At 31.5% G+C, this 27,776-nt stretch overlaps 2 protein-coding genes across 2 annotated transcripts; both read right to left on the minus strand.

Moving 5' to 3' along the window:
* Positions 1-84: 84 nt before the first annotated feature.
* On the minus strand, positions 85-3,546 carry LOC146533963 (membrane-bound acylglycerophosphatidylinositol O-acyltransferase frj-like). Its single transcript, XM_085194649.1, has 7 exons — positions 3,301-3,546; positions 2,694-2,971; positions 2,224-2,375; positions 1,829-2,043; positions 1,191-1,376; positions 621-753; positions 85-294 (listed from the first exon to the last, which is right to left on the minus strand). Exons 1-7 carry the CDS (start codon positions 3,504-3,506, stop codon positions 97-99), a joined length of 1,368 nt encoding a protein of 455 aa, XP_085050775.1. The 5' UTR covers positions 3,507-3,546; the 3' UTR covers positions 85-96.
* Positions 3,547-4,114: 568 nt separating this feature from the next.
* On the minus strand, positions 4,115-26,782 carry Gprk1 (G protein-coupled receptor kinase 1). The gene is made up of 16 exons (XM_085194650.1): positions 26,307-26,782; positions 21,653-21,729; positions 19,748-19,821; positions 19,567-19,668; positions 18,947-19,021; positions 18,734-18,795; positions 18,555-18,663; positions 17,611-17,745; positions 12,679-12,844; positions 10,648-10,789; positions 9,976-10,150; positions 9,788-9,888; positions 9,009-9,171; positions 8,506-8,674; positions 8,026-8,270; positions 4,115-7,431 (listed from the first exon to the last, which is right to left on the minus strand). Exons 1-16 carry the CDS (start codon positions 26,417-26,419, stop codon positions 7,243-7,245), a joined length of 2,097 nt encoding a protein of 698 aa, XP_085050776.1. The 5' UTR covers positions 26,420-26,782; the 3' UTR covers positions 4,115-7,242.
* Between the last annotated feature and the right edge of the window lie 994 nt (positions 26,783-27,776).

A 27,776-nucleotide genomic window follows, 5' to 3' on the forward strand; every position in this document is an offset into this window, starting at 1 on the left:
AACTCCCTTGAAATTAAAATAAATAAAATATCTGCATTTATTAAAACATTATTAATTATGATATATCGATTTTATTTCCTAATATATTTCATTGAACTACTCATGTATTCTCCTAAATTTATAAAGTATCACAGAAAACGCCATTAACAAAAGAAGTATTAAATGGAACACCCAGAAGATTGAATTGTAATATTTGAGCACAATTTCTGTGTTTTTTACAACAAAACATGGGGTTAGATACAGTAGGCAAAATAATCGCATTATTGAGAATCCTATGTCCCACGGTAATTTCATCTGAAAAGTAAAATATTCTAAAATGTGCCCCTTGCTATACGCAGGATAAGGAGTGGCAAAAACAAAGAGGCAGAGAGAACCTAATATCAATATTCTCCGCTTTGAGTTCGTTCGGAACGAGCTCAAAGGAACGAATCGTTCCCCGAGTGTAAGTCGAACCCACAGCTACCATGTTTACTGTCAGATGTTGTCCCACTGCGCCACAATGGCGTCAATATTCTTAAATCAGCTTCACGCTGTATCCCGCACGCAGCAGGGTAGGCAGAGGAAACCTAGTGTTAAGTTCTACATACACGTGAAGTTAATAAGATAAGGTTTATACTAACTGGGCCTGTAGTATCATAAAGTACTGTGTATTCTGCTTCTAGATGCACATATACCCACAAAGTAACAGCTATAATGAATTGGGGTAGACTTGGTCCCGACCAGATTGTCCAAGCCAATAAAGAAAACGCACTTCTGCAAAAGACAATTATAATCATATCTTATATAATTATGTTTATAATTCTTCTGTACGTGTTTTGTATCTCTAATCTTCTTAATAAGACTAGAATACTAAATCGACTTGTGTGAAATTTAATGTTTATAATTTAATGGACTCATGGATTGTGTGAAAATTTAATTAGACCCAGTAAGTGGCGCTCCAATCAGCGGGTAATTCATATATCAATATATAAATATATAATCTGAAATTAAATTACTTAAATATATATTTATTAATACGGGCGTCTACGTCTACCGGGCCCGCTGATATGAACATTTGTATACTTAGCTACAATATACATTGAAGGTACGTCATGAGTTATGGTTTTTGGTGAATGCTTTCATGCCATGCACATTTAAATATATCATAACTGAATAAAATCGTTTTTTTATAAAAATAAAATGATATTCACCTTACTTCTCTATTCGCTTTCAAAAATGTTTTATGCACATAGGCCCAGAACCAAAACCGTGTTGGCATATCCCAACTTTGCATAGTGTCCTTCATCTTAGGCCCTATTAGCAAACCTTCGTTATTAAAACATTTGAGCATTGAAAAATTGTACTCTTCATCCATTGCTACTTCAGGAGAAGAAGTCCTAATTATATCACAAAAGAAATAAATTTATAAAGATTTTAAAATTAGAGGTGAAAGTTCAGGCAAGATATGTTTTCCTGATTGTAAGCTCCATGCCAGTCTTCATACATAAATTAATGTGTAAAATATTAATATACATTTTTTCTTATGTATTTTTCAATAGGAGTGGTGCATACTTTTATTACTTTACTATTTATATGGATGAAAGGCTAAAGGCTAATAAAGTATTTTCTAGCTTCACGCTGTATCCCTCACAAAGCAGACATGTGAAGGTAACCTGGGAACCTAGCCTTTTAAGCCACCGGAAGCCAAGCCCCGGAATTGGGGAACGGAAGTGGCTTAAAGGGAACGGAGTGCTTTAACATTAAATTCCCAAGTTCCCTCTGCCTACCTTGCTCGGTATGTACGGTATACAGTGTGAAGCTGAAATAAATAAAACATAGATATACGTACGCTAAAGTTAAGAAGCTTAATCTAGAAGTCGGTCCATATCCTGGTATGGGCTGGCACTGGGCTGGATATACTCCGAAACCAGTCTCCGTAAACACACTAGTGCATAACATCATTATAGCTTGATAGTAAAGGAAGTACATGGCCAGTTGTGGTATGTTGTACAAGTACCGAAAATCAGCTCCATAGGTGTCGTAAAAGATATCTTCATTATACAACTTAAATATAGATTGATGATGATAGATGTATATGTACGTTATGAATTTAATCCATTTACCTACATAGGATTTTTTTTTGTGGTACGAAAAAAATATTTTAATAATTTTTCGTACTCTTGTTATTTTAAATGTTTCTATAATGAGGGTACTTGTTTAAAGCAATCTATAAATTATATTTACCTCAGGTGAATACTTTTTAAATAGTATCCAATATCCTAAGCCACAAAGAGCAGCTTTTTTAAGTTTTTGCTCTGTTATTATTCTACAATCGCCTAGAGCACTGAAAGGTGCTTGAAAATGGTCATAAAAAGTTTTCCATCTGTAATAGGGTCCTAAAAAATATTTAAAATAGATAATACGTGTATTTTGATTATTTAAATATTGTTTTACGATCCCGCTGTATCCCGCTGACAGCAGGAGAGGCAGAGAGAACCTAGTGTAAAGACACTCCGTTCCCATTTTTCGCGCAATTCTGGAGGCATTGCGTATTAAGTGGTGGAGGTTAAATTGACGCCGCGGTTTTGTTTCGACACCAGAGCAAATAAAAAGGAAACATTAAATATTTCCTCCGTTGGGAATCGAACCCACAAACAACCTATCGCGTTTACAATCACAGTTTGTCCCAGCGCCATGACTGGCCTCATACGTACCTCTATGAAGTCCAATAAAATAAAAAGCATATGCAATGATATCAGCTGCACTGGGTTCCGGTGTATTATTTTCACTATCTTCTATATTAATTTTTGATAGGTTAACTCTTTTCGTATCAATTGCGACTTTGAATTGGGATCCGTTTATTTCAAAAGCCAAACCCACTATTTTAAGAGCTAGCGTTTGATATAGCCAAATAATATGAATATCATTTATATGAAAATGTAGATAGAGCAAGTACATCCAAGTATATGCTAAGCTTATTTGATGTGAATATCTGTAATAACAAAATATGCATAGAAAAATGATTTCAAGATTACTTTATATATTGTTTCTTCTTAATTAAAGTATGTTGTATCAATTTGTGCAAAGCCGATTTTCACTATATTTTCTATGAACTCTTATAAAAACTCGAATAAAATATTCAATCAAAAAAGCAAAACAGCGAAATGAAAATCGAATCGAACTTACAACCACCGTTCGGCAGTAAAATCGAACTGTTCTTCATTCAGATTCAGATCATATTTTCTTACAGCTATAAAGCTATAAGAGGTTTTTAATTCTTTACAATAAATCATTTCGACACGAAAGTAAGGAAGGACTAACCGACGATCGCAACATTTAATTATAATGATATTTCCCCAAACCATAAGAGCCGAGTGTAAAACATAATGGCCGCAAGTTAAGCAGACCAATATCAGCCCGAGTCCGGTTCCATAGTTACGCTTCATATCGATATCAGTAATTTTCTTGTAACAACTTCCCAAAGATATACACACAAGCAATAAACCATAATATAAAATTGCGGACATAATTACGTATACTTTTACAAAGATGGTTATTGAAAATTCAATTGCTAATCCTCATTTTTACAATTTGTAAGAAATTAAATTTAATTTAAATTTTATATTTTCAAATTTTCGTGAGTTTAGTATTTATAAATATTGACAGCTTTTTTAGCTTGCCATTTCAAAAATAATGTTAGACAGATTGTTTGTTTATGTCAATTTAGATTTTTTTTTAATTTCGTAAACTTACTACCCAAACACAAGATTCTTATCGTATTTAAAAAGTTATTACTGAATACTCATATGACTTTTATTTTTCCAAACATAATGCCACCTGACCAAGTAATTAGGACTTAAATTATTAACTAAATAATATATATAAAAAATTAATATAGTCACCAATAACGGAATAAGGATTTTAAATCTAACGGAGGCAGTGTAAGGAGCCACCTAGTTATTCATACTGTTTAAAAATAGAATTTCCATTTGCTTCTGGAACAGTATTTCTAAGATTGCCTGTGCCTACTCTGTTATATACATGCATGAATGGACAAATAAACCTGAGGGAAGGAGTGTTTGAGGTTGTATAACAATTATATGTAAAGAAAAACAGGTTGGTATAATAAAAAGCATTATGATTAAATAAACAATTTACTACACATAATGTAGGTTCACAATAAAAATATTTTCTAAAAGAGGTATGTACGATAACTCATTGTCTGATACAGATCTAGCTGTACATTGGTCTATGCCAGTTAAGTATGCACCAATTTATTAAGATTTTGCAAAGTATGTCAGAGACAGGAAACTTTAAATGCACTTTCCTTTATTTAATACTAATTTGGCATATCGGAATGTTGAGAATTTCAAACTCCACTTATGGCTTATTAAGTGTTTGTGAATGCTTGGCCTCTAGCTAAACCTTCCATATGCTACATAACTACATACAAATAAGTAGAAGCAACTAAGACAATGAACGTTTCTTAAAAGTCAAATAAATAAAGCCTCCTACGTAAATTTATGCAATTTAAAACACATTTATCACATAAGACAGAATGATTTCATCAAACAACCTAACCTATAATACTGTTCAAGCTGTAAATATTTTTTTATTTTTTAATAATTCCCACAATCATCCATCAATGTAAATTCAATTGACTAGCATCTAATTCATATACTATTTATATTTATTACAAAAAATGACAAGATATTTAAAATAATATATAAATATAAAATCTTACAATGTAGAATAAATATATATTTATACATTTCTAACTAATTATTTAAATTAACATATTTAGGTGTTTATAAACCATAACTAGTAATATTTACTTTACGAAAAAGTTAGTATTTAAAATATTATCGCCTATAATGAGTTACAATTGGCTTTATTAAATGTAAATATATATTTTATGAGAGAACAATCACAAACTCAAATGTTTTAATAGCTATAGAAAATAAATAAATCATGAAAATAAGTTCTGTAAATTCTACAAAATTCATAATGCTAAAAACTTTAATAGCACATATTTATATAAAAGTTACTTATTAATAAATATGGAAAAAGAAAGAACTACAAAAACGGAAGATCTATCAAGTGTTACGAATATTAAATATAACCTTATATATAAACACCTATAAGCAATAATTTGCTTCGTAAGGTTTAATGAATATCTTATATGGATGATACAAATATTACTATAAGAGAAACTGTTCTAAGTATATAGGCAGAACGAAATATCCGATGGCATTTCAATATTCCTACTTTATCATCTAATAGGATTTAAGTTTCCTTATATTACGCCGTTAACAATATAGTATGTACAGTTAAAAATTTATTGCATCATTTTATATTTATTATTACATATAATTATTTATTATTATTAGTTCAAAGAAACATCGCACCCTGTCACCTTTGTATGTTGACATACTGAGGTGTCCGCAAACTTCCTGATAATGCACACATGAGAAATGCTGGTTGTTTTTTATTGCCTAATTAATGTAAAATCATTTAAATACAAGCCACACCAGTTCTGGATTGATATAGAAATAAATGTATTAAATTTAATTGATCTATATACTCTACAAATTTATAGTTTTAAAATCACTTTTACAATTAGACCTATTAAATTTAAATTTACTTCTAATGTCCTCCAGATATTTTGATAATTCTTAATTCATTTTGAATTATGAAATAATTTCATAGGAGACAAAAAAAACAATTAAATCTGTATCAGACGTAAACTTTGTTATAACGTAAACTGCATTGTTATAAATATAAAACATACAAATGTCACTGTAAAAGCCACCATTAACAATGTGAACATGTCATAAAATTCACAGAATATGAATATCATCAAAATTCTCTCTAATTATTTCAATCGCAATTATTGTAACCTCGCCTATGGTAGTTAGAAAAGTATTGCCTCTATTTCATATGTAAAGAAGTAAGTTATAGTACACATAGTTCTACATACACATGCCACTATTTGAATAAATAACAATTTGAATATGCAACAGTATGAAATGGACTTAAGTACATCACGTCAAAAAAAAACCTGTGGTATTGATTCATCTACAGAAAGTTCACAAAAGAAATCGAGCGAGAGAGCATCCAATACAAATAAACAATATATTACAATATATATTGTGCAATAGACAGATGTAACTGAAGTGCTAGATTCTCTAATTACAATATAAGTTGATTAATTTCAAGCATCTATAATCATACATTTCCGAATAGAAATATCGAGACACTAATTTTTTATTATTAACCAATGACCTTAGTCAATTTGTGTTTTAGTATTTTTTTTTATCTATTGCACAAACACAGACATATAGACAATCTCTATACTACTAGATTTTTATATGTTACTCATTATTTTTACATTATATAGTTAATAAATACGACATTCAGAATGTTACATTAATAATTACAAAATTTAATCCGTGCAAACAATTACAAAAGTTCACATCAAAGTCCGCTGTAGTGGGAATTTTATTTTTTGTTACATTTCATCGATCACTTCCATATCAGTAATACGTACAACAATAAAAAAATGCGAACAGCATTTATTTAGTAATAATTGGCAGTCCTAATAGTCGCTATAGTTTTTACTATGGAGCGCGAGCGCCGGCGCCACGCTCGTTCCTACTAGCATAAATCTATCCAATCAGAATGCCGAAAGGTGAATCCACTGAGGATGATCTACTACTCTAACGGGCACGCCACTTGACACACCACCGAACATCGAACACTGCACGTGCACTAAAGTTGCGTTCCGAGCGCATCTCGACACACATTGGCTCTGGGGTCTGCTACACACATATAACTACACATACATCTGACTTCTTTTATGAGGCATTTTAAAATTTACATGGAATGCGCACAACAATTTCTATCGATTATAAAATCGATTGTTGTCACAATATGTCTGTCATAATATAGGTAATATATAGAATAACATTTTAAGGAAACATACAAAAATCAGAATGTTGCAGTCGAATACGCTGTTTGAAACCAACCAAATCAACCATTCTTCGCATGGCCAATATCAATCAGGCTGAACGAGTTCAAGTCTCGCTACATTCTAATTTTCATACATTTCCTAAAATTTTATTACTACACAACATGACAGATATATAGTATAGCACATGTGCGTAGCTGAGGGGGTCGCAGGCCACAGGTCTACTTGATGAGTTGCGCGGCGCTCTTGGAGCGGCGGAACATCTTCGCGCCCTTTTGGGGCGCGAGCTCGTGCTAGTTGCCGTTTGGCGCGCGCGGCGCCGGTGAGGCGGCGGGGGGCGGGCGCCCGAGCGCCAGCGACTCCTTGGCGCCGTCCGTGCCGTATATCTTGCCCGCTTTCTTGGCCATGGATGCTAGTAGCTCTTGGGAGCATTTATGAGCGGAGCGGAGAGAGAGCGCCCATTCTTTGAGGCCGATTTCGTCCTGTAAGAGAATTGCTTTTTATTATCTATAGTGTTCAAAACCTTTTTAAAGGTAAATTCTATTATTTATTTTTGTAAAAGGTAAATTCTACTAAAAACAAAATATTAATTTTAGGAAATTGCAAAAGCTTCTATTGCGCAAGAAATTTATTCTTTGTTTTTATTCGTCGTTTCATTTGATACCCATATTAGATGAGTTCTGTGCAAAAATTTTATCTGCCATTTTGGATTATTAACAATATTGATTTTATTATCATCAGAACTGAAGTCGTAATCCAAATTTTCAGCTCAATCTGACACTGGGTTCACCCACTTATTGAGCTATTATTTCTTGTTTCTTCTAACTTGAGGTCATTGCATCGTAGTCGGCATTTGACTATAAACACGATGGCTCTGTGCTCAATTCTGACTAGAGGATATTATATTTGAAGTATTATCATTTACAGACTGCGCCGTCAAATTGCACTACTTAACACACACTATTTCGTTTTAGTAAAAAAATGGAGAACGGGATGTCTTTACATAGTTTTTTTTCTATCTACCTTACTATGTGAGAAAATTATACAACCAAAAAACAAATGACAATTTAACTTACGGTATTAGTAAGCACAATCTTAGTATCATTTCTGGTCCGCAACACAATACACTGCTCGCCTTTCACCGAGACCAGATCAGAGGACACCTCCTCAACTGTGTCTAAGAGTATCATTTCAGGTTTGGCACTATTCTCCAAGTGCAGTTCCAGACGATTAGGATACAGCTTGGCGTAACGTGTTTGCCAAGCGCTGGCAAATGGCCCACCGAGCTTCTTTATGTAGCCATGCAGTATGCAGTCTGATTCTGTAAAGGAAAATAATATGTTTTTATTTCTTCTTCACGCATGTAGGGTAGGCCGGGAGAGCCTAGTGTTAATGCACTATGCTCCCCACTTTCCGCTGAATTCTAGAGGAATTGCGTGTTGAGTAGCAGAACTCAATGCCGCACTTTTGGCTTGCCCCGAATGGAAATCAAATCCACAACCTGTCGCGTTGACAGTCACACGCTTGTGCCCCTGCGCCACGACTGGTATTAATACCTTTTTCGTCAGCATCAAACTTTTGTTTCTGCTTGGCTTTCTTCTTGAGCTCCATCTTGTCGGCCTCTTGGTTGATCGTCTCAAACACTGTTTCCGCCACTTCAGACTGCCAACGTTCAGAGATCACAAGTGGAAAATCTTTGTACTGGGCTTGATCTGTTTCTGTCAGCTGTGAAATATATGAAATAATTTTTATAATAAATGATTAACATTATTTCAAAGTATACTTATCAATAGCTTTTAATCCTTATATAATTTTAAAAAACAAGAGCATATTAAAAAAATATCAAAAGGATAAAAAGTTTGTACAAGCCCATTGTGTTATGTTGTAAATTTTTTCAGCTTCAGTCTTCATCCCACATATAGTAAGATAGACAGGGAGAACGCAGTTAAAACATATTTTTCTTAACTTTTCGACCGTTGTCGATACAATGACTGTTAAGTGACAAAGATTACACTCTATCTTTATTTGTTGTTTGCATGTATAAAAACAAAAGACTAACCTTAATACCCTTAGTATCTTCCTCATCAAAACTCCCAATATCGAAGGCATCGGCCGCATTAACCTCCCCGCGCGGCGGTATGAGCGGCGGCGTGTACTTTTGGTGGTACACTTGCTGCCAGTCGATGCCCGCGAAGAACACGTGCTCCTTTACTTCATCGGCTCTGTTGACAATATATTATATTAGATTAAGGATTTATAAATAATAAATCAGGCCACGGCGCCAGAGAGTGAGGCATTGTATGTAAACTGTAAATGGGACGGCTGTGGATTTGATTCCCGCTCAGGGGAATGATTATTTTTCAATTATTTTCACTCTACACGCAATGTGTTGAAATTTTTTTAAGGAAAGTTGGGAACGGAGTATCTCAATTCCAAGTTTATCGCAACGCGGAAAAATCATGAAGCTACAAATAAATTTATAAATACTTTAACCGCTGAAAGCACACATGTTTTGTTTCCAAAGGTATTTTACATATTACAATTTTCCTGTTGTAAATTATGTACCGAGTCAATTATACATCTGCGTATTTGTACACAAAACGAAACAACATACTTAGTATAATATTTTAAGTGTAATATTTAAGTGTTATTCCACTCTTGTAAAAGAAAAATACATAAAATTAAATTAAAGATAAAGAATATAATTATTTCTTTTATTATATTTTCGCTCTACGTTTCGGCTACGTTCAAATTCTTATATGTTTTCTTAAAAATATTTAACATAGTAGTTAGTACAATACTTAAATAAGATATCCTCAAAAAAAAAAAACATCTTACCCTCGTCCCTTACACCCCAAACGTTTGTTTATATCCCTTTGTAAAAGACCTTCCAGTAGACTTTTTAAACTTGGACTAAATGATTCAGGCAGTTCTACATTCTGGAACAAAAATATTAAGATATTTGCAGTATTTTTCTCAGCTCTTATTAGCTATTCGACATTTATCCAGCCATCTTTTCTTCTTACCATTGTGAGAGTCATCCGATCTATTTCATGTTTGTCCTTTGTTTTATGTTGACGGAATGGCGAGTGTCCTTTAAGTAACTTGTATAACATACAGCCGAAACTGAACCAGTCGGCTGAGGAGTCATATCCGGTGCCTTTAGACAGCACCTCAGGTGCCATATATCCATGGGTACCACTAAAACAGTATAAAGTATGAGATCCTACTTATAATAAATAAATGTGAAAATTTATGAGGATTAATGTACAGATTTTGCAAAATTTGGCTATAATAACCATAAGTTCTCTCACTCTCCAGTAACCAATAGAAGAAATAAAATTGTATGACATATTTGCCAAAGATTAAACAGATTTTATCTAAACGGAAGGTTTTTTTAATACTAAGATTATGAGCTATTTTAACATTTAACTGTGTCACGTATTTTGAGACTATTGTGACGGTGTTGTTAATTATAGTTGCTCAGAGTAAAAGTGTTTCAGTAGGGAAATTCCTAAGTAGAACCTACATTACAGGATGTCTCCAAATTCCTACAAGAACGTGAACGGGCTTTTCCATTTCCAGTGAGATTTTCGGAAGAAAATAGATGTGCAAATATTATAATTAAGGTTCATACAAGGACACCGACAAAGTTACAGGCAATCATTTCTAGTCATATAAAATATAGTATTACTTACACACTAGCATGAGGTTTCTTCTTGGAGAAGTCACAGGCAAGCCCCAAGTCCGATATTCGTACGTGGCCGTGTTCGTCTAGTAGAATATTAGCTGGCTTCAAATCCCTATACACTATGTGACGTTTATGCATATGTTCCAGTCCTAGAAAATTATTTAAAAATTATAAAAAAGCAATAGTCATTTTTAACATTATTTGCCATTATACTTATTTAGTACCTACTAATATATTGTTTTTATGAACATTCTTCTAAATAATCGTTAAGTTTTATAGTGTTTCGAAATTAATTAAAATAAAAAATTTACATTCTAACTGGTGCTAAAATGTGTAACCCAATTCCTGTGTTATTGTAAATGTCAAGCTAAATGATTTAGTTATTATATTAAAATGGAACGCATTAAATTTCTTTATTAAAATACACGGAAATTCTTTGCAATAAACGTTGAAATTAATATTGAAGTTATAAATTTATACAACAACCAACGTATGTGAGGTATTATTTTTGTTTAATGTCATTGTTTATGACCAATTGAAGTTTTTAGTTGTTTGTAGAGGTTTTCATGGAACGTTAAAACAACGAAACAACTGTATAATACTATATAAACAATTATTTTATAACATATAGATTATGATTTTTAAGATCTTTATAAAATAAGTTGAATGATAAAATAAGATCTATATACCAACTATAAACAACCTCGTAACAATGGAACAAGCATAAATAGTAACAATATTATCCGTGTATGTAATAGAGACTAAAATAGTACCTACCTACCTATTTTGTGCGGATGTTGCAATAAACAAATGATTTCAGTAGTAATATTCATCTCAATAGAAATATAGTATAAAAAATATATTTAGTTACTATCTAAGACGGAAATGACCATGTTCATATCAATGATAATACGAATCATTTAAAATTCATTTAAGGATAACCCACACTATTGTATTATTAAAATTAAATTCTATGTAATATTGTTATCGTCACTAGTAACGTGGGGGGCAAGGACAGATTATTAATATTAATTGTGTCAAGTACGATGGAACTGGACTGGCTGCAGTATTAGATTACATTGCTACATGCGGACGTATTAAAGAGTTTACGGACGCGTGCTGTACAAAATGCCTTTTCATTGACTTCAATTAAAAATACGGCGGAGTTAGATTAGCTGGGGGCCTCGCTATGACCTAACTGCAATTTCGTACCTACTTTACTGCACTCACTGGTAATATTGTTAAAGTTAATCGTTGTGTGTATAGGAACGGAGTGTCTTGACACTAAACTCCCTCTCCGGGATATCATTAGATTTTGATTTTTTGAAATCTATGAATAACTATAACTCATTTTACATACATAAACACTTCTATAACTAAAATAGATGTAAGAGCTTACTAGGAACTACTATTTCCAAACTGTTGAAGTAAGAACTAAAGTGTACACGATGAAAACTCGACGTTATTTAAGTTTTAAAACTAAAGAAGATTGTGAGATTAAAGTTAAAAATTTTAAGATTAACACTGGAAAAAGATAGGTAACAGTTATTTAGGAAGATCTGAAACTATCGCATTTAAAAAAAAACATATAGCAATTTTGATAACGCAGTGGAAGCTGTAGCGATTCTAATTTGATAACATTTTACATAATATTTAACTAGCATTTTACATAACACTTAATTTTTATCCAATGTTTATGACATGGGTAGACGTACATATTTCACGTATTTCAACGTCGCAAGTTAATATTTATAAGCCATATATTTTCTTGGCTTGGTGTGATAATGATTTGAAATTAAGTTTTGTTTCATATTATGAGTCGAGTTGATGCCGTACCAAAGGCTAAACAGTAAAAATCCTCCTTAGTAGTGAGACTGATTATATCACAAGATACTCTATAGGAATTTATATTTATGTTTACTTTTATATAACCACTTTAACCCGTACTTCCTCTACGATATTTTATTATTTTGTTTAAAAAACTATATTTTTCTCACACCTACTATCATTTCATAGATAGACAGATAACACATCATACCTAATATAACTTCCGCTGCGTAAAACTTCATCTCGGCCTCGTTGAAGACACCATGCTGAGAGAGATGGTAGTGCAAGTCCCCGCCATTCATAAGGTCCAATATGAAGCAAAGCTTGTCCGGCGTGTGGAATGCGTACGTCATACACACAATGAATGGACAGTCCACCTGGAACAATACGCAAACGTTAAATGGAATTAACAAAAGAATCGTACGCATAATATTTAACATAGATTTTTCATTGTGAATCATTTTATGACACGATGAAGTTTCTTCACGATATATTTGTTATATATTTTTTTCAGCTTCGGGCAGGCAAATTGAGCCTAGTGTTACTTCACTCAGCTAAATTTTGAGGGTATTGCGTGTTGAATGGCAAATGGAAATCAACGCGGCGTTTTGCCTCGACACCAGAACGAAGAAATGAAAATATTTAATATGTTATTTCCTCGAGTGGGAATCGAACCCCTAATTTGTCGCGTTTACAGTCACACGCTTGTACTCCTGCGCCAAGACTGACAAGAAAATACTTTAGTATAATTATTATTTTGCGACTACGTAAAATGTATTACGTTATGTAGGTTAATACAATTTTTTATTAATAACATAAATGTGTGACTATTAAATAATGGCAGAATATTGATTTAAAATATGTTATTATAACGTTGTTTAAATATTGCATAGATTTCAGCAGTTCCTTAGCTTTAAATTTTCGACAAGTATAAATAAATTGACGCATTGGCCGAGCGAAAGGCAAAATAGCATAGAAGCAATAAACCTTTAGAGCGTTATGATGATGTATTACGACAAACGGAAATATTAACCGGAGTATTGTGATTTGTGATGAATGCGTTCCCTTTGTTTATGCTGGGGGCCGCGTGACGGGCGCAGTCGAGTTAGTAACGCAGTCTAGGCCGTTCCGAATAAAGTGGTAAAATAGCGAACAAATAAATAAATCAACTTCACGCTGTATCCCGCACACAGCAGAGAACCAAAAAGAGAGAAGAGGAGGGGAGCTAATATTGAGACAATCCGTTCCCCATTTTTTGTCGAGGCATTGCGTGTTCAATGTCGGAAATCAACTGAAGCCGCGACAACAGAGCGGAAAAAGGAAAATATTAAATATTTCATTTCCTCCATTTCCAGTGGGGATCGAACCCACAACCAGTCGCGTTTAGCCCACTTTACACTTGAGCCCCTGCGCCACAACTGGCCTCAAGCAAAGCGAAGCTTGGTAGATAATATAATAAAATAATCAAATTCGTCCACTTAATAAATTTATAGTAATCGATTTACAGTTTTGTGACCACTCGAACATTATCTTCGCCGTGTTCCGCGATTACATTGATTGATGTGGTAGGTACGATAATTGTAATTGTGAAGTAGTACACCGATTAGATTCGACAAATGCATTCAAATAAATATAATAAAAAAAGTATATCACTATTTTTTATTAACATTTTTAATAATTTTGGCAAACCTACTGCAGACAAATACATTTTTCGAACATATAAAATGAAGAACAAGATAAAACAACAATAACATCCACAACATTGTCCCGTGATCGATGTTTTAATACAGTCTAACACAATCAGTCCAGTATTTTCTCTTAACGAGTTGAGGCTGTGATGGACCGACAGACGAGGAGGCGCCTTCGAACCAGACGAGCGCTCATAAAAGATAAGCATATGTGACGTTGGACGAAAAATACTTATTTTTAGATGCTATACTTTTCAAACGGATCAACATCATACCACTTGAGTTTTCACGACGAAGAAGAAATGAATGCAGATCGTTAAGAATAAATGTTTCATTTATTATTGAAACTGCCTTAGAATATAAGTAATAATTTTCAAACATTCCAATAGATAATATTAGTATTATTTCGGAAAAGTAATATTTTCTGCGTAATAACAGTATATATCACACACAGTCTATTATCACACAGCACAGACATCTAAATAGGGTCAAAGCAAAAGAAATACGCGTTATAACGTAAGCCTACATGTAAATGTATTAAGTTAGTGCTAAGACGTCGAGGGAGTTCTGATTTTATAAACTTTGTATATCGTCGGCTTTATACAACTACAAGAAGGCTTTTAGGTCACAACGAATTAAAACATTTAGAATAGCGGTGGGCATCTCTGCTACGTTTAAAATTTTATTTTACAATTCGCTGTAAGTTAAACAAGATAATAGGATGTACATAATACATGGAATATAATTTAAATGTTGACTAAAATACTTATAAGATACTTTCTATTCCAAGCATTTCAACACACAAAATAGTAAATTTCATGAAATTACTTAAATAGAAACACGTCCATGTTCTCCGATTGAAATTCAAAAAACTAGGTTAAGGTATACCTACCTACCTACATTAAAAATGAAAAATTCAATTGTAAAACAAAGTGCAATGGAAGCGGATTGAACTACGACAAATTGAGGGCGAGCCAATTCGTTTCAGTCCAATTGACTGGATATCGTTTATGTCCCAGATGTCATATCGTACAACTATAGGTATTCGAAATTACTTTAATGAATCAAAGCACCTTATCGATAAACAATCAGAGTTAGTGAGTCAAGGGAGCCATATAAACATATGGCATATAAATATATGGCATATAAATGTATGGCATATAAATATATGGTCGCGGTGGTAAAACTTTTATGAAACATTCATATCACCGCTTAAAGATAACAACTTGTTACTGACTTATTCTTCTTGGACTTAATGTCCAACCAAATGAGAACTTTGTTAATGTATTTTTCGGAACGTTATAATGCTGACATGTGATTATGTATTAAATAAAATATATGGAGCAAAGCCTTATTCAAAAATATGATACAAAAGAATGAGATATCTAATTAAAAAGACTTAAAAATAATTAACTTCTAAGACACTTGCACAGTATATTTATGACGAGTACCTATTAAAGAGTCACATCTCGACAGATTTAAGTTTCTAAAATATATATATTTTTTGTATTTGAGGAAATCCGTCAGATCAAATTCTTCCATTGTAAGAGTACAGAAACTCGTAACCAAAGCCCCATAGCCAAGGGAAAACACACAGTTGACTTACCGCCAACAAAGATACGCGTCATGAACACATAACATGTAGTCTTGTAAATAAGTTTCCCTTTTCTATTTCTTCTTTTACTTTTATATAGAATAAAGAATTGAATAGAAATGTGATAAAATTACACAGACACATTTATTTATTTTTATTATTAAAAATAAAATGTGGACCAAAATGACTCCACCGTTCCCACTTATGTACGAATATTATATGTATATTGTACTTGTATAGGAATAAATAATACCTAATATAAATCATCAACCTATATATATGTAATCACTTAAAAAACAATAATCTAGGAATATTTAGTTTATACACGTCTAAGTTTAATATCAAAAAATCTTATTAATTTCACAAAATAGTGGAATATAATATAGAGGACAAATTGAAAATTCGCTGATTAAGCAAGAACTCGCCACGAGATAAAGAGAAATGTACTTAAAATACAGATAATAGCGATTTCGTCGTAATCCGCGTCAGTAGTGGTATTAACTGCGCTACTTCGGTCTTAACTATTAACATCTCAGCATTGAAAAGGCATTTTCAAGTTTTAAATTCAAACGACGCAGTAGTTATTACGATTTTAATTTCCAACGGTCGTAATTATAAAAAAAAATTGAGGAAATTTTATGAATAAAGTTGTGTTCTGGATTCCTTTACACATACACATTTTTAGGATGATTTATTTAAAAGAAATATAATGTAGGTAATACTTGTAGTATTAAACAATATTCTCTCGTTTTCTCCTTTAAATTAAAATCTTCTTTTTACATCTTAAATATCTTATATAAATCATATTATAATAAAATCATCAAAGAAGTGATAAAAATATATACAGAATTTTTAGTGGTATATAAATAAAATTAATTAGATTATATATTGAGAATTAATTTTCTCTAATAAGGAAATTAAAGTATTTCTTAGATATCTTAAACACATTAACTATTCCTATCGCGATACACTCACGCGAAGTACATATTAAATAACATGAGAAACATAATTTTATATGAATACTAATTTTTATTTTAAATTTAAACTCATTTTTACTTGCAAGGATACGAATAAAAATGGAAATAAAAATCACATTGCGAAATAAATAATTTACGTCAGACGCTTTCCAATTACGTCATGATCATATGCATAATAATGAATACATGTAATAAAACTGATAACGGGGTCAATTCTGTACATTGAATATAAACGCAAAAAATATCACTTCTAGGGATCCTTATAAAAATAACAAAAGTCTAAAATACACCCTGCTAGGGATACAGCATGAAGCTCTTTGTCTGTAAGTCTTGTTCACCTCGAAAAACAACTAGACAATTTTTTATATTTTTAAGGGGTTCCGTACCTCCCGGAAACACGGAACCCTTATAAGATCACTTCGTCGAGGTATGGCTATTGAGCTAAAATTAATATCAAAAAAACAGAACTATGGTCTCTAGAAGCAATGAAAATATAGATGTATGAGCATTTATGCATTGTTTTGCATTTTGTACGACATTCGCCGCATAATCAAAACCCGTACTTCCCGTGCACCTACAGTTATAAAATTTGGCACGGAGTGAGAACTTTATTTGTAAATAAAGGAAAATATCCGAAAAAAGGTATTTCATGGAGAATATAACACTAAATTTATATTTCTAGCTTGTTTCATACATACATACGTCCGCAAACTTAAGTTTGTCAATTTTATTCGCCGCGTCAACAAAACCTATAGGTACCCGTAAATCTATCATTATGAAATTTTGTAAGAACTAAGAACTTGCAGTAAAAATAAAGGAAAAAAATTGAAATATGGAGATTTATATTTATATTTCAGACTTTAGCTGTATTATAAAAAACTTACCCCGGTACTGACTAGAGAGAGCATAATTCGCTCGTTGAGCGCGAGCGTCTCACCCTGCTTCATCTTGATACGTTTCTTATCCAAGCACTTCATCGCGTACATTTTGCCCGTGTCTGCCTTTCGACAGCCGTAAACCTAACAAAATAGCATATTTTGTATTTAGAAAAACATATAAAAAAAATTAACGTAGTGAAGCGTAAACTAGGAAGCCAAAGAGGTGGGGGTTCGATACTCGCTACATTATGTTACCATAAAAAAATCAATACTCAAATTATTTTAATATAATTTAAATATTATTTAATTCCATTTAGATATCGAATTTGTAATATTAATTATAATAATATAAGAAATTCCGTATTTAAATTAAATTAAATAAGGTTGACATCTGTGTCTTACTAAAAACGTTTACGTCCATTTAATGGGTACATTAGCAATCCATCGTCCATCTGTATCGAAGTGTTTAAAACGGTGTCATTATTTATAGCACTGTAAATTATCTATAAAATCCAATGCTCTCAGCAGCGAGACAATAGTGGAGTCGCTAGCGACTGTAAACAGTGCTTAGTAGCGTGTTGATGTTTGTTTTAAGAGACCAAAGAGGATTCTCTACATGTAAATCTGTACGAGATTACGATTTGTTTATCCTCTATTCGTATTAACAAAATAACGGCTTTTGTAGAGGTCAGGCTAGTAAAAGCGACAGGTTGTTGCTTCGATTCCCACTCCAGGAAATTTAATATATTATATTTTAATTTCTTTCTGTTCTGCCACTCAACACGCAATGTCTCCAGAATGCGGCGGAAAATGAGGAACGGAGTGTCTTAACACTAGTTTTCCTCTGCCTACCATGCTGTGTGCGTCAATGTCAGTTGTAACAAGTAGATTTTATAACGACAGTGAATAAATTCAATTTATTACAAATAAGCAAAAGTTAACGAACTCACTTCACCAAAACCGCCTCGACCAATAATGCGATGTACGCTAAAATCGTTCATTGTCAGCTGAATGTTAAGCTCTAAGTTCTTCCATTGACAGAATCTCGTGTATTTATCACTGTAAGAGGAAATTATAATTAAATAGGGATTTTAAAATATTGTTTTCTTTGAATTAATTCTTCAGTTACCTTTCTAAAAATATTTTAAACGGCTCCCCCCTTAAATGCTGAAATATTTCTTCAATATATGGCTGAAACATAAATGTAAAAATATTACCTATACGTTATCTTATTAAGAACAGAAAATATCCATTACAATTATATGAAAAAGCAAGTAAAAGAACAAAAATAATTCGCATAAATAACTTTACAAAGTATACAAATATAACAAGACACTTTTACCTCAAATAGATTCGGTGGTACTTCGTGTTTCATTAAATATTTTTGTACATGTGCCACACATTCTTTAGAATAATCCTAAAATCAAATAATCTTATTATAAAAATTGATATATACCTGCTTGATATACGATAAAATAATTTAGCCTAATATATAAAAGTTTTCGATTGAAATCTAGATATCAAAATCAAAGATGTCAGTTACTTCATGCAATAATGCAATAAAGTGAAATCAATAAAAAGTTTAATTACGGAGTGAGGCCAATATTTTATACCGTTTCCTTCCTCTGGGAACGTCACTGTCAGGTCAGGATAGATAAGACGAAGAACGTTAAGAAAAAGAAACAATTTCGATTCGATTGAAAAATTCGCGTCGTATCTGATATATCCTATTTATTCACTTAAAAAGCAATTATTACCTTTTAATAAGCTTTGCTACCATTAGTGTGGCATACATTTTTAAATAATAAAATCACGTTAATATAAAAAAAGTAATCCATAACTAGATTTTAAAAATCTACAATAGCATTTAATTAACATTTTTGATATCAAATATTTTATTTCCCATAATGATGATAATAAAACACTTATGTTTTGTCTAAAAAAATATATTTAATAACTTACATGTGAATGTGCTAGAAGTTCTTTCATTATAAAATTGTCATATATATCTCTCGCTATTCTTCGCCTTTCTTCTACACATTCTTGCTTTTCATATAATTTTATCTAATATAACAGAAAAAAGTATTAATATAATTATCAATATATTAAGAGATAATTTGTAACATGATGTAACACCACTTACTTCTTCATAAAATTTTAACTGTGGCACTGGTTCTTCTGACGTTTGCTCGCAGAATTCTTTAAATAATAAATAACCTGAAACAAAATATATTTTTTAATTGTTCATCTTTCAATTTGTTCATTCAGTTTTTGAACCTTTATTTATATTTTTTGGCTTTTCAACAACTTCAATAGAAATGAGTGAACAATATTTACGCATTCCATATTTTCTGACGTAAAATCTAATGCGTAATTAATTATAAATGATACTATAGTTATGTAAACATCAATGAAAATATAAATACTTTATCGTTTGTTATACAAATAAATGTATTATTATTTCCCTACAATAGATACATAAAATAATAAATCTAACAATAAACTGTTTGTATAAACAAAAACGATTATTCAATAAAAAAGAAAAATTAAATATTTTTCTTACTTCTATATTTTTTTATTATTAGACTTATGTAATGTACCTATAAAGATATTTAATAAACGATCAAATTAATATTTTTATTCAAATAACCATAAGACAGCTTCTGTATACGAGTCGGTACGTCATATTTTTATTCAGCGAAAGTTTCTTTCTGATAAGTGTTAGTCAAGTGTTTGTCATACCTACTTGTAAAGTCATTCGTCATCGTTCGACCTAGAGTAGAAAAAAGGTGAATACGCAAAGCGGAAAATATAGTGTAACATCCTTGTAGTGATTAATATCGTTGTATAAGAGGTCAATATAATATATTTTATAATATACTTTTTCTAAATACATTTTTTAAATTTTTCATTGAAAATATCGTCCATTATAATAATGTAGACTCTAAGGGACAATGAACTTTTCGGAATGCTTCTCGTTTTTAACCGATTTCTGTTTTCTGTTTGTTACTTCAGAACTTTTGATTGTTTGAACTGATTTTGATGATTCTATTTTTATTTGAAAGCTAGTGCTTCTCATGTGGTCCCATGTTTAATTTGGTCCATTTTTAACAATGGTATCCATGTGAAAATCACATGTCTTAAATTTTCATTAAGTATGTGCGCGACAAATTGACGAATAAGTCAATATCCCGCCGCCAATTTAAAGTTTGTTTAGTTAGGTTCTGATATTGAAATTGAAGAAGTCGGTTGTTTTTGTTAAAAAGTCGTGCGCCACGACTGGCGTACCCATATTGGTTTTTTTTATTTCATACACACTATTTCGAAAATTCAAGACATAGTTCACGAGTTCACAGTTTCAATACATATAATTTTCTTTAAAAAAAACAACTAGGCAAGTGATAAACGATGATTACAACGATAGACAAGTAGTATTTTACGAACATCAAATTTTTAGTTTTTATTTGTCTTTAGCATGATCTTGTTTTCCATTCAATTGAACCTTTGCAAGCCTTAGACAAAGTTTACTTAAGTAAATAAGGAAAATTATATTTCACATTAAAGGTGAAAGACACGACTCGGGTCTTTGTAGTAATATCATCTAACGTGCTCAACGAATAAGAATCGTGGAAATTTATTTACAATACCACCTATATCTTTATGTTACTTCAGCGTTATTATTTAACAGCGTTGAAGTAAACGCGACAGGTCGTGGATTTGATTCCCATTCGAGGGAATTATATATTTAATGTTATTCGCTCTGGTGTCGAGACAGCGCAGCGTTGGGTTCCGTCACTCAACACGCAATGCCTCCACAATTCGGCGGAAAGTGGGCAGCGTAGTATCCTAACACTAAACTCTCTCTGTATATGCTGCACGCATTCAGTATTATTTCATGTACTACCCACTCCCACTTTTTGTGGCCTAAACAACTAGTGAAATATTACATAAATCTCAACATTGTCCAGTGAAGTCACCTAATTTCAATATTTGCCTATTAATGTTCAGTTGTAATATCAATTCTGAAATAAAATAATATATAACTTACCTAATACTTGATTAAATATTTTGTCGAAATTCACTTCATTTTTCTTTTCCATATACTTGTGCATCACACTACGAACACTGTAACAAAATAAGACATTTGAAATAAAAAATAATTCCAACTAATGTATAGATAAAGGCTGTCGTAAGAAAAGCCAAATGGTAAATAAATAAAATTACAAAAGTGTTTTATGGTTTTGTTTACTATGTGACAACTATGAAGAATTTTTTTATGTGTCACATTCTCAGAACTTTTACGACATAAAAGTAAGGACCTTGTTTGTTCGAGATATTCCATTTGAACGATTTCTCCATGTAACATTACAATCGAAATAAATACTAACAATTACAGTCTTTTCATCAGATCAGAACAAACCATGGCTTCGCCCGCTTAGACTACACAATTATTTATTTAATAATCTGTATTGCTTAAGTGTTTCAATATATATGTATATGAACATACAAACAGCGTGCATCAATTATAGTGATTTCTAATGTAATTCTTTCTAATGCCTTGAGTTAGTTTAAAAAAAGGATTTTTGCTTCTTTTAGAAATCTATACTAATATAATAAAGCGGAAGAGTTTGTTTGTTTGTTTGTTTGAACGCTAAGATCTCTGGATCTACTGGTCCGATTTTCATTGTTTTTGTTTTGTATGAAAGCTGCATTCTTCAGAAGTGCTATAGGCTATATAACATTACATTACACATATATACTAATATATTTTAAAGTACATTCTAATTTGTCGTTGCTACGCGACCGCTACCGCGACGTTTTGATATTCATCCTTATGAAAATAAATATAATAGTCACTTTTAGCATTTTATCTAGATTGAAATTATAGTTTACTGTATAACATACTAATAAATAATTAAGGAGATGTCACTGATTCCAAATGACCTAGCCACCTAGCGGGCGGCACAGTACGAGTATGACCGACGCGAACGGGCAGATGACGTTGACGGTTTTATAAATTTTCATACATTTTCGAACTTTATTTGTTGTTTATAATTAATTTAAAATACACTTTGATTCTCTTCTTATTTTATTTGATATTGCCCGCTAAAATTATCCTACTTAATAGAGAGAAATGTTTAGTTATTTCGTAGAGTCGATATCTATGCACGCACGTACGGAAAACTTTAGGTACTTTTTCTAATATTAAGAATACCTATCCTTTAGTTACTTTTGTTAGTTCTTTTCAATAACTCAGATATTTTTTTATAATAATGTGTTTCTACTTATTATTCGTTTTGATTATTTGAGCTTATATTTTCTTACTAATTCTATTGAGAATTGAAAATAATTTCATGAATATATTTAATAAATATTCTTATAGTTGAAGCAGGCGTAGCCGCGTCCGGGTCCACTAGTAAATAATATGTTGAATATTTTTAAGGCTAAAAAAATATTTTTTCTTAGTAAATAGAAGGTGGCCCATGTTGCTCTTCTTTTATGTAACTTTATAAAGGATTACGTATCAGTACAGTTTCATAGTCAGTTAATTACTTCTAGAGTATCTCAATTACAAAAAAAAAGACAAATAGCTCGTCTCTTCCTTTATTATTTACCTCTCGTTACGCAGAGCGAAGACAAGGACTAACACCGTTAGTATTAGTTATTTACATTGCACCCGTGCAAAGCAGTCGTTAGTAGTTAATAAAAAGAAAACACAAATAAAATAATAATGTAAACATTTAAAATTTCGAAAATTTTGTAACATAAATGCTGTAGATGGTAATTATAAACTGCAGAAAATGCAAAACGTATCTAATATATTCGATTGGATAAGGAACGAAAGTTTTCTGAAATAGTTTCGTAGTGCTATTCTAATTTTTTTTATTTGTAAAGGTAAAACATAACGCGAACTTTTTGTATAACATTTTAAGATGTACAATTTCGTAGAAGGTACTCTAACTCTTTTACTCAATCTCGTAACTCGTAAGGCGTACGCGCATATCGACTTCCATACAAACAGTTATAGTCTATTTTAACTTCCAACTTCTTTAATCACAATAAAAGGTAATCTATATCCAAATCATATAGAAATCTGTACTAAAGTTCTTTAATATTGATTCATGGTTACTTTTGCATTTATAATATTAGTAGGTTAGTAGGAATAAAAATGTGAAGGCACAATACTTACAGAATTTTAAAGTCATAAATAAAATCAGATTTAAATATTATAATTGCACAAACGATTCTAGTTCCTTATGTTTCGTTTTAAGTTTTAAACGACCTAATGGTTCGTGTCACACTATCTACATATGCGATCCATAATTAAAATTATATCACAGGTTCCCTAGATATTTCTTAAACATTAAGAAAAACCAAAAAAAAATTTAATCATATATAACAGATAACAGAAGTTATAATTAAAATATTTTTAAAACGATAGGTTAACAACACAACGTGCGCTATATCATAACAAATGATTTAATTTTCATCTTTTCTATTTATAAAATCCAAGACTGCTACATCGGAGTACGTAATAGGACCGTACTAAATACATGCTATAGGTTTCGGCATATGTTTCTCACCTACTATTCATATTCATATTAAATTGAATATATTGCTGTGATGCAGTCGTAGCGCAGGAGCGGACGTGTGACTGTAACGCGGAAGTCGTGGGTTCGATTCCCACTCGGGGGAATGAAGTACTACTTTCTTTATTTGTGGACTATTAATGTATGTATCTTATGAGAAGATAATTGTATGCTATAAACACATGTAATAGAGTTACATCTTATATACTCGTATGTTTAACTATTTTAATAGTTTAATAAGTGACTCTTCTTATATCCTTAAAATAGTTATGGCCTACAAATTTCTTATTGTAATGGTAAAAATAGAAAATGGTAGTACACTTTTCTTGACTTAAAAATTACTAATAAAACTTTCGAATAGAGAAACAAATATACTAGCGCCGTCTTACGATATGCGCGCCCTCTTGCGTAACGTGATTTAAGTCCACAAATTATTTTATATACTGAGGAGTGACTAAGACTAAAAAAAATAAGCTTCCTGCTGTATCCCTTTCCTTATATTATAATTTAATGCACCACCCACCACCTTCTTTTTTTATACAATTCTAACAACCAAAGGTTGTACATGTTTTTGTTAATTTTGTATATAAATTGTGTAAAATTTTGTTGTCTTTGTGCAATAAAGGATATTGTATTGTATTGTATTGTATTGTATTGTATCCCACACACAGCAGGGTAGACAGAGGGAACCTAGTATTAATACGCTCCGTTCCCCACTTTCTGGCGAATTCTGGAGGCATTGCGTGTTGAGTGGCAGAACTCAACGCCGCGCTTTGCCTCGACACCAGAAAATAGAAAAACTTGAAGAAATTGAAATATAAACATAAATAAATATTTCACTAACTAGGTACTACCTGACTCAGACTAGACTGTAATTTAATTTACTCATTTATCATTAAAAAAATCTCACAAAATTTAATTTAAAAAAAAATAAAAAATCCTTGAACCGAACTTCACATTAAATGTTGTTTTATACATAATTATACTATTGTACTGATTAGGTAAATAATAATTTACATAAATAAAAGCTAAAAAATTGTATGTACACAATGGAATCTGAACAAAGGCCAATATCAGGGAGTGAGAGAAATCTCAATTCCTGGTTCTCAGTTTCTCAATTCTGCAATACCTTTCGGTAATCCCAATCCTGCATCAGTTTCCCGCATGTTGAGATAATGGAGCACCATGTTAGGTAGTTGTACTGGAGCTTTATATTGTTTCCATTTTTATTTTAACAATTACTTATTATGATGTTTTTTAACTAAATAGAACAGTACTTTTTTTTAAGAAATGTGAATAGAGAAATTTATTTAAATAGCAATACCAGTATCTCAATATTTGTTTAGGCAAATCAATAATATTAATAGAATAAAATATGGAATGCATTAGTATATCTTTCAAAATTATCTAAACTGCCAAGAATATCTTATAAAATATATAGAATACGCTAAAAAAATTAATGATTATAACAAATGAGGCCACTTCGCCTTAGATATATTTATAAGAAGATCACCACTTAGATAATTTGGTTTAAAATAAAATCAAAATACATTAAAAAGTGTGTTTTTGTGAAATTCATATTAAAATAGGTATTCTCATAATCCAATTTAACTTTCAATATAATTTTAATTTTATTGTACTACAGTTAAATATACTTTTTTAACATTACTTATGCAAAATAATATTGTAGATATACTACTAAAAAAAAATCGTAGTTATCTCAAAATCCACTACCTACAAATAAAGCTGAAGAAATGGATAAAGATTTACATTAATTATATAGATACTTTTTATTTACAATAAAACTATTTTATTTACAAATGTGTTTTTTACATACTTTGTGAAAAAATGATAACAATGATTTTTCGAAAATAATTTCAAATGTTTGCTACATTATTTATAACAATGAAACAGGTGTCTATTCTTACAATTATTAAAAGTCAATAACCTTTACGCGTCCTTCATTCATTAATAAAAATCTTGATTATCTTGTTTTTGAAAGGGAACATAAGTAATCAATGAAATATTTTGTAAACAAGGTGTATAATAGTGATTTTATGCAGCTGTATCTGTCTTATTGGTCGTGTATCATTTATAATAAGACAAATTTACCTTGGATCAGGTAGAACGATCTTTTTACTGGCTCGAGCTGCAGGAGTGCATTTGGATTTCTCCATTGCCATCAAGTAGCTGACGTCGGCCAGCACAGCCTCGAGGTCCGCCATTTTGAGACTTAATAATCACCTTCACCACAAAAACTAAACACTTGCTCACAACACAATCATATGCTTCACACCCAATTTCCAATTAGACTCCCTACTATCAGTCATAACCTTTTTCACATGACTTCTGTTCACTGATCTAAAACTCCATTTGTTGATTGAGATTGACACATTTCCTTTTCCATAATAATATAAGATGTGCATAGGGGCCCTTTAGTAAACTATTAATTCTTGCACGCATAAGTATTTTGTTTATATTGATTAAACTATTTATATACGCGAACTTCTGAGATAAAACAATAGTCATTGAACATATAACCCAAATCCACCATCACTCGTCTACGATCCGTCATTTCAATTTGCTTTCAATGGCAATATATATTTATGTATATATTGGTATGTAGATATATATAAAATGTCGAACACAGATTAAAAACTGTACAAATAGCTATTGAAGCTACGACAAAATCACAATTACAACAACAATTCGAAACTTTAACCTTTTAATAATTAAAAAGCAGATAGTTTCATTAAAGCACTAACATCTTGTTTCAAATTTTGTTCCAATCCCAACGTTTCAAATTTTTTTATGACCATCTTTAAGCAAAAAGTTTGGTACTTATATATACCAGGGGCGCGAACCCGACCCAATTTTAGGTAGTGTTCACATGTTGAGCGAAGCGAGAAATGAATTTTTGAATTTTTAGAATTTTTATTCGTCTAAAACCATTTATCTACGTAGTCATATCTATATGTTTGCAAATTTTTATCTCAGTCAGTCAAACCGCTTGGGAGCCTATTGGTGACTAAGAGTGTACAAAATCTCCAGTAAAGCGCTCCGCTTGCTTCGCTCAATAAGTACAACATAAAGTGCAGTTTTGACTATTTAAGATTTATATTTATATGATTTTTTTTAAATTAAATAAAATTATTATTATATAGGTGCTTGTTACATACCGGTTGCCATAACTCTATTTTATATCTAATATTTTCTAAGCGCTGATATGCACCAAGAAAGCATGGCCTTGATTTTCACCATTCAAAACTCAATGCCTCCAGAAATCAGCGGAAAGTATGAAGCGAAGTATCTTAAGCCTAGGCTCTCTCTGCTTACTTTGCTGCATGCAGAATATAGCGTGAAGTTAAAAAAAAGAAAAAATAGTAAAGCTATTTCAACTTTTCCGCAATTATTTATATTTGCTATATGTGTAAAAGTAAAGTAAACTACTTTACGATGTAAAAGTAAAGTAAACTACTTTACTTTTACATCATTATCATCCTTATTGAGAGAATCATGATGCAGCGGCATAGAGTCTGATTGTTAATGAGACAGTCTGTTGAAAGTTCCATTTTGATTCGA

Source organism: Heliconius melpomene, chromosome 12 (assembly GCF_056956725.1).
Source record: "Heliconius melpomene rosina isolate 202511_hmr_F chromosome 12, ASM5695672v1, whole genome shotgun sequence".
Taxonomy (NCBI): domain Eukaryota; kingdom Metazoa; phylum Arthropoda; class Insecta; order Lepidoptera; family Nymphalidae; genus Heliconius; species Heliconius melpomene.